Source organism: Sinocyclocheilus anshuiensis, unplaced genomic scaffold (genome assembly GCF_001515605.1).
Source record: "Sinocyclocheilus anshuiensis isolate Anshui unplaced genomic scaffold, SAMN03320099.WGS_v1.1 scaffold1320, whole genome shotgun sequence".
Classification (NCBI taxonomy): Eukaryota; Metazoa; Chordata; class Actinopteri; order Cypriniformes; family Cyprinidae; genus Sinocyclocheilus; species Sinocyclocheilus anshuiensis.
In genome coordinates, this window is record NW_015544236.1 from 719,373 (window position 1) to 728,991 (window position 9,619).

The window sequence follows — 9,619 nt, forward strand, 5'->3', positions numbered from 1 at the left end:
AACGTTGTATCAAAGTTATTTATATTTACATGTTTACAGAAGAAACTGTATCAAAGTTATTTATATTTACATGTTTACAGAATAAACTGTATCAAAGTTATTTATATTTACATGTTTACAGAAGAAACTGTATCAAAGTTATTTATATTTACGTTTACAGAAGAAACTCGATCAAAGATATTTATATTTACATGTTTACAAACCCTCCATTATTTATGTTTACATGTTTACAAAAACATATTTATATTTACGTTTACAGAAGAAACTCGATCAAAGATATTTATATTTACATGTTTACAAAAACATATTTATATTTACGTTTACAGAAGAAACTCGATCAAAGATATTTATATTTACATGTTTACAAAAACATATTTATATTTACGTTTACAGAAGAAACTCGATCAAAGATATTTATATTTACATGTTTACAAAAACATATTTATATTTACGTTTACAGAAGAAACTCGATCAAAGATATTTATATTTACATGTTTACAAAAACATATTTATATTTACGTTTACAGAAGAAACTCGATCAAAGATATTTATATTTACATGTTTACAAAAACATATTTATATTTACGTTTACAGAAGAAACTCGATCAAAGATATTTATATTTACATGTTTACAAAAACATATTTATATTTACGTTTACAGAAGAAACTCGATCAAAGATATTTATATTTACATGTTTACAAAAACATATTTATATTTACGTTTACAGAAGAAACTCGATCAAAGATATTTATATTTACATGTTTACAAAAACATATTTATATTTACGTTTACAGAAGAAACTCGATCAAAGATATTTATATTTACATGTTTACAAAAACATATTTATATTTACGTTTACAGAAGAAACTCGATCAAAGATATTTATATTTACATGTTTACAAAAACATATTTATATTTACGTTTACAGAAGAAACTCGATCAAAGATATTTATATTTACATGTTTACAAAAACATATTTATATTTACGTTTACAGAAGAAACTCGATCAAAGATATTTATATTTACATGTTTACAAAAACATATTTATATTTACGTTTACAGAAGAAACTCGATCAAAGATATTTATATTTACATGTTTACAAAAACATATTTATATTTACGTTTACAGAAGAAACTCGATCAAAGATATTTATATTTACATGTTTACAAAAACATATTTATATTTACGTTTACAGAAGAAACTCGATCAAAGATATTTATATTTACATGTTTACAAAAACATATTTATATTTACGTTTACAGAAGAAACTCGATCAAAGATATTTATATTTACATGTTTACAAAAACATATTTATATTTACGTTTACAGAAGAAACTCGATCAAAGATATTTATATTTACATGTTTACAAAAACATATTTATATTTACGTTTACAGAAGAAACTCGATCAAAGATATTTATATTTACATGTTTACAAAAACATATTTATATTTACGTTTACAGAAGAAACTCGATCAAAGATATTTATATTTACATGTTTACAAAAACATATTTATATTTACGTTTACAGAAGAAACTCGATCAAAGATATTTATATTTACATGTTTACAAAAACATATTTATATTTACGTTTACAGAAGAAACTCGATCAAAGATATTTATATTTACATGTTTACAAAAACATATTTATATTTACGTTTACAGAAGAAACTCGATCAAAGATATTTATATTTACATGTTTACAAAAACATATTTATATTTACGTTTACAGAAGAAACTCGATCAAAGATATTTATATTTACATGTTTACAAAAACATATTTATATTTACGTTTACAGAAGAAACTCGATCAAAGATATTTATATTTACATGTTTACAAAAACATATTTATATTTACGTTTACAGAAGAAACTCGATCAAAGATATTTATATTTACATGTTTACAAAAACATATTTATATTTACGTTTACAGAAGAAACTCGATCAAAGATATTTATATTTACATGTTTACAAAAACATATTTATATTTACGTTTACAGAAGAAACTCGATCAAAGATATTTATATTTACATGTTTACAAAAACATATTTATATTTACGTTTACAGAAGAAACTCGATCAAAGATATTTATATTTACATGTTTACAAAAACATATTTATATTTACGTTTACAGAAGAAACTCGATCAAAGATATTTATATTTACATGTTTACAAAAACATATTTATATTTACGTTTACAGAAGAAACTCGATCAAAGATATTTATATTTACATGTTTACAAAAACATATTTATATTTACGTTTACAGAAGAAACTCGATCAAAGATATTTATATTTACATGTTTACAAAAACATATTTATATTTACGTTTACAGAAGAAACTCGATCAAAGATATTTATATTTACATGTTTACAAAAACATATTTATATTTACGTTTACAGAAGAAACTCGATCAAAGATATTTATATTTACATGTTTACAAAAACATATTTATATTTACGTTTACAGAAGAAACTCGATCAAAGATATTTATATTTACATGTTTACAAAAACATATTTATATTTACGTTTACAGAAGAAACTCGATCAAAGATATTTATATTTACATGTTTACAAAAACATATTTATATTTACGTTTACAGAAGAAACTCGATCAAAGATATTTATATTTACATGTTTACAAAAACATATTTATATTTACGTTTACAGAAGAAACTCGATCAAAGATATTTATATTTACATGTTTACAAAAACATATTTATATTTACGTTTACAGAAGAAACTCGATCAAAGATATTTATATTTACATGTTTACAAAAACATATTTATATTTACGTTTACAGAAGAAACTCGATCAAAGATATTTATATTTACATGTTTACAAAAACATATTTATATTTACGTTTACAGAAGAAACTCGATCAAAGATATTTATATTTACATGTTTACAAAAACATATTTATATTTACGTTTACAGAAGAAACTCGATCAAAGATATTTATATTTACATGTTTACAAAAACATATTTATATTTACGTTTACAGAAGAAACTCGATCAAAGATATTTATATTTACATGTTTACAAAAACATATTTATATTTACGTTTACAGAAGAAACTCGATCAAAGATATTTATATTTACATGTTTACAAAAACATATTTATATTTACGTTTACAGAAGAAACTCGATCAAAGATATTTATATTTACATGTTTACAAAAACATATTTATATTTACGTTTACAGAAGAAACTCGATCAAAGATATTTATATTTACATGTTTACAAAAACATATTTATATTTACGTTTACAGAAGAAACTCGATCAAAGATATTTATATTTACATGTTTACAAAAACATATTTATATTTACGTTTACAGAAGAAACTCGATCAAAGATATTTATATTTACATGTTTACAAAAACATATTTATATTTACGTTTACAGAAGAAACTCGATCAAAGATATTTATATTTACATGTTTACAAAAACATATTTATATTTACGTTTACAGAAGAAACTCGATCAAAGATATTTATATTTACATGTTTACAAAAACATATTTATATTTACGTTTACAGAAGAAACTGTATCAAAGTTATTTATATTTACGTTTACAGAAGAAACTGTATGAAATTTATTTATATTTACATGTTTACAGAACAAACTGTATCAAAGTTATTTATATTTACATGTTTACAGAATAAACTGTATCAAAGTTATTTATATTTACGTTTACAGAAGAAACTCGATCAAAGATATTTATATTTACGTTTACAAACACTCCATTATTTATATTTACATGTTTACAAAAATATATTTATATTTACGTTTACAGAAACGTTGTATCAAAGATATTTATATTTACGTTTACAGAAACACAGTTATTTATATTAAATGTTTACAGAAACGTATCAAAGTTATTTATATTTACAGAAGCACTATCAAAGTTATTTATATTTACATGTTTACAGAAACGTATCAAAGTTATTTATTTACAGACACATTATTACAATTGTTTACAATCAACATATTTACATTACATTATCTACAAATAAATTCAAATGGATCCATTCCCTACAGCAAGTGTCTTGTCTAGTCTTTAATCCTTTGCCCATGCTTTTACCAAGGGGCCATTCTGGTAGTTCACAAGGAGGCAAGCAACAGTGTATAGCTGGTTGATGCTCCCTGTGATGGAAAGAGGGATGACTGTATCAAACAGCTGGTGTTGTTTCACCCTGCGGTGAGATGCTGAACATGGACCCTCAGTCGAGCAATGGATTGAGTTTCCTTTACCTCATCAGCCGACATCTGTTCCCTTTTCGACAGGTAAGCAGGTCTGTAGACTTTGCATGGCACAGAGTCGTCCACAAGAAAACCTTTGCCGACCATAATAGCCATGTCAGGTTTCAGCAGAGACACAATATTATAATTCGACTCACGGTGGACTGATGAATATCAAATCTGTGAGCCAGATCCCTTTGTGTCAGACCAACTGAAAGATGGACCATGAAGAGAAAAAACTCCTCTATGGGCTGCAGGCATTGACCCTGTTAAAACAAAATTTTAAAAACTTTTTACACGTGTGTTTATACAGAGAAAGTAGCATTTGTACCATTTAAATTTTGTTTTCTTCCACATCCCCCCACACATTCATAACACAATGTATATTGTATGTACTGTATAATATACAAAATTAGAAAGGAATGATAAATGAAAACATATTTACAGATACATGGGCTGATGCTCCACCTTCACTCCTAGTTTGCTCTGGTCACACGTACCATATGTTGTGGGATGCAGGTTCAAGGAGTCTCCAAGTGATTGTAAGTCACAAACCTACATAAGACGCGGGACATGTTTGAGATAATATACATCACAAAATGACCAACAGTTTTAGCTTACTTTTAGACTGTATTGTAGCTTACTTGTATAGTATACGGGTTTACTGACGTGTAAATAAAATATCTACATGGACAGAAAATCAGTTTTTGGTTGATAATACAGCATCTTAATAATGATACAATATAATATAATTTACAAGTTTTAAATCTGACCTAGTGTAGGACCGTATGTCACCGTCTGATGCAGCAAATCTGCCCAAGCTAAACCTCTAACAGTTCTTCCACCGGTTTCCTCAGGTGTTCCTCTTCCTCTCGGAGATCTGCAGTCTGATCTAAAGAAAGCTCGACAGGAACGGGAAATGAACAATAGTCATGCTCCTGATGCTGGAGGTCCACAGTAGGCACAGGATCTTCGTAGTGACGACCGCAGACTCTTGTGTTAGGAGTGTTGTTAAAATCCTTTTTTCATTTTTTACGTTTCCTTGTCCAAAGGGAAAGTATGGAAACTAACCACAGAATTACACCTTGAGGATGTGTCACATAATGCGACACAGCAATACATAGACGTTGCACCTTCACGCCGAAGGCACTTGAACTCATTAATAAAACGTTATATTTTAATATAGTACACTAAAATGTTATGTTACTACAGTTAATAAAATATATAATATAAAATAATGATTTGTAATCGCTAGATTTAACGGAAAGACCACGCTATTGCCACAGCTTCCTATCGGAGAACGCTTCTTTTTGTAATGAGTATGAGGAAACTGCCTTGCTCTTATTTTGGTATACTCGGTTACACTATGGTGCAAGGTCCAAACATTTATTAGCGAAAATATTCAGAGTTTAAGACCTTCTTCACTCCTATGGGAAAATATACTCTTTGGTTTTACTGACTATCCTGACCAAGAGGTTTTGTTGACTGAAATATTGTAATTTGTCCTTCAATCTTTTTCTTTTCTTAGTTTAATGTTGTTTTCTTGAGTACTCTTTGGCTTTACTGACTATCCTGACCAAGAGGTTTTGTTGACTGAAATATTGTAATTTGTCCTTCAATCTTTTTCTTTTCTTAGTTTAATGTTGTTTTCTTGATAACATATTGTGTGTTATTGTTCCTTGAATAAAATTAAAAAAAGAACACTTCTTCTTTTAATTTTATTGGCGGTTAACCAACTTAAAGGTGCATTTACCGCCACCTACTGGACTGGAGTGTGGGCAGTACTTTGTAAGAAAGGACAAGGAGAGAAAAATTATATATATATATATAGAGAGAGAGAGAGAGAGAGAGAGAGATCCCCCCCCCCACTATATATTTCTATTAAATTCTTTCACTTATCCCAGTATTTTTCAAATAATTAATTAGGAGACTATTTCCCTAGACATTGTTTTTCCTAGCAGATTTCCCACTGTCAGGTTTTGTTTTCCAGCTTGTGTTTCTAACTCCCTTCTTTCTTCTTCATACCTTTTACAATCTGTTTGTTTTCTGTTACACAGGTGTTTTCTCTGTAATGTAAACGGAGAACGCTAAACCGGAAGCTCGCGTACAACTGAGATTTTAGCGGAAATACGTAGCCGGTGGGCCAGTCATACGAGTCCATTAAATTATTGTGTTTTGGTAGTGACAAATTGGGGAGAGGACAAATATTTCAAAACTTTCGGAAAATACAATATGAGAATTAACTGCACAATTACAATAAATGTGTACCTTGGACATTATACAATTTGCATACATGCAAATAAAAAATAAAATAAAAAAAACAAGTCCTGTAACTCATAGTAACTGTGTGGAATAACTGATCACATGGAAGCCCGTTTCCACCACTGAATAAAAAACTAAACAAGTAACTCCATCTTATTCCTCGTAATTGTGTTATCTCCCAATTCTTATACAAGCAATTGTGCGTTATGCAGGAATATAAACGTTTTTCTGACAAACAAAAAAAGTCATAAATGCAAGATATAGTCAGAAATGCAAGAAGAAAAAAAAGGTAATTTTATATCCCGTACTGATGAGCCACTGATTTATCAGAAAAATAACACACACCGGAGGTGGTGATGCAAGCATGTGCACATTTTATGATTATTTTGTAGAACAAGTCAAATAGATCACATCACAGTCTACTTTTCAAACCTGTATAATGAAATTTTAGAAATATAGTTTCCTTCAATCATAATATCCTCGTTTAGTGTAACTGGTTTGTGCCAGAGAAGTGAGTCGCAGGGGTCTGGAACCACACGAGAGCGAGTGAACTCATGTCTGCATGTGAAGCATGTGTGTGTTAATGGAGAGTTAATTTTCCAGTAAAGCCACTGCAGAGCGTAATGATAATCACCCAACATCTCGTGTGAGGCTCGTGAGCTCAGCCGGTGCATCAGATCATCACCGTGTGTTTATACGCAACAATCAGGAGACAGACGGACACTTTGTCAAAGCATGGCTTTATTGTGGATGGTGTAAAGTCCTTCTGGAGACTCTCTGGGGTCTTTCCTCATCTATTTGGACGCCTCCTTCCTGGCGATGGTCTTCCTCCCCTTCTTGTTGTGTTTCTTGGCGAAGCGCATGTTCCTCAGGAACTTAGGGTCCACCTGAAACACAACACGCGTGTTAAACTCACACCACAGCAGGACCAGAGCCACTGAGAACCATTACAAACGCCATCATACTAGGGGTGTGCGATATTGACAAAATTATATCTCGATATTTTCTGGGATTTTATCGATGACGATAATTAGACGATATTTTGCCGAGTGTGTTATTGTGCTGGTACCTTAAGGACTGCCGAAGACAGCTGACTCCTAATGTTTTTAATATTCTTCATATTCTGTGTGGTGGTCAGTTCATACTGATAGAAATTAATATTTTCCAATAAGTTTAAACTGATTTTTACCTTTTATGGGCATTTTTACCTTTATAAAGCCATTTTTTCTAAAAGTGTTTCTTTCACTTATCCCAGTATTTTTCAAATAATTAATTAGGAGACTATTTCCCTAGACATTGTTTTTCCTAGCAGATTTCCCACTGTCAGGTTTTGTTTTCCAGCTTGTGTTTCTAACTCCCTTCTTTCTTCTTCATACCTTTTACAATCTGTTTGTTTTCTGTTACACAGGTGTTTTCTCTGTAATGTAAACGGAGAACGCTAAACCGGAAGCTCGCGTACAACTGAGATTTTAGCGGAAATACGTAGCCGGTGGGCCAGTCATACGAGTCCATTAAATTATTGTGTTTTGGTAGTGACAAATTGGGGAGAGGACAAATATTTCAAAACTTTCGGAAAATACAATATGAGAATTAACTTTACAATTACAATAAATGTGTACCTTGGACATTATACAATTTGCATACATGCAAATAAAAAAAAAAATAAAAAAAACAAGTCCTGTAACTCATAGTAACTGTGTGGAATAACTGATCACATGGAATCCCATTTCCACCACTGAATAAAAAACTAAACAAGTAACTCCATCTTATTCCTCGTAATTGTGTTATCTCCCAATTCTTATACAAGCAATTGTGCGTTATGCAGGAATATAAACGTTTTTCTGACAAACAAAAAAAGTCATAAATGCAAGATATAGTCAGAAATGCAAGAAGAAAAAAAAGGTAATTTTATATCCCGTACTGATGAGCCACTGATTTATCAGAAAAATAACACACACCGGAGGTGGTGATGCAAGCATGTGCACATTTTATGATTATTTTGTAGAACAAGTCAAATAGATCACATCACAGTCTACTTTTCAAACCTGTATAATGAAATTTTAGAAATATAGTTTCCTTCAATCATAATATCCTCGTTTAGTGTAACTGGTTTGTGCCAGAGAAGTGAGTCGCAGGGGTCTGGAACCACACGAGAGCGAGTGAACTCATGTCTGCATGTGAAGCATGTGTGTGTTAATGGAGAGTTAATTTTCCAGTAAAGCCACTGCAGAGCGTAATGATAATCACCCAACATCTCGTGTGAGGCTCGTGAGCTCAGCCGGTGCATCAGATCATCACCGTGTGTTTATACGCAACAATCAGGAGACAGACGGACACTTTGTCAAAGCATGGCTTTATTGTGGATGGTGTAAAGTCCTTCTGGAGACTCTCTGGGGTCTTTCCTCATCTATTTGGACGCCTCCTTCCTGGCGATGGTCTTCCTCCCCTTCTTGTTGTGTTTCTTGGCGAAGCGCATGTTCCTCAGGAACTTAGGGTCCACCTGAAACACAACACGCGTGTTAAACTCACACCACAGCAGGACCAGAGCCACTGAGAACCATTACAAACGCCATCATACTAGGGGTGTGCGATATTGACAAAATTATATCTCGATATTTTCTGGGATTTTATCGATGACGATAATTAGACGATATTTTGCCGAGTGTGTTATTGTGCTGGTACCTTAAGGACTGCCGAAGACAGCTGACTCCTAATGTTTTTAATATTCTTCATATTCTGTGTGGTGGTCAGTTCATACTGATAGAAATGAATCTTTTCCAATAAGTTTAAACTGATTTTTGCATTTTATGGGCATTTTTACCTGTATAAAGCCATTTTTTCTAAAAGTGTCCATTATCTTTTGAGTCAAATTCTTACATTTAATCAGGGAATTAGAATAATAAGACATTTGGGCTGTTACCAAGCAAATGAAATCAACACAGAAGCTGCATCTGAAGTGGCATTTAGATGTATTTACACACATGTATTTTGTTTAATGCAAGACATGAATGCATTTAACCTGCAATTACAAATGCATAAATAATGTTTTGATATATTAAACATAAAACGTTGAATACTGATATTTGAAATGATTTAAAACATGAAAAAAAAA

At 30.7% G+C, this 9,619-nt stretch overlaps 1 protein-coding gene across 4 annotated transcripts in view; it reads right to left on the reverse strand.

The window, feature by feature from the left end:
* Positions 1 to 8,839: 8,839 nt before the first annotated feature.
* LOC107697560 (60S ribosomal protein L29-like) overlaps positions 8,840 to 9,619 on the reverse strand; it is a 7,214-nt gene continuing 6,434 nt past the window's right edge. For all 4 annotated transcript variants that reach the window (XM_016498355.1, XM_016498354.1, XM_016498356.1 and 1 more), the window contains exon 4: positions 8,840 to 9,007. In XM_016498355.1, coding sequence (XP_016353841.1) covers positions 8,915 to 9,007 — 93 coding nt within the window. In that variant the 3' untranslated portion in view covers positions 8,840 to 8,914. The remainder of the gene's footprint in view (positions 9,008 to 9,619) is intronic.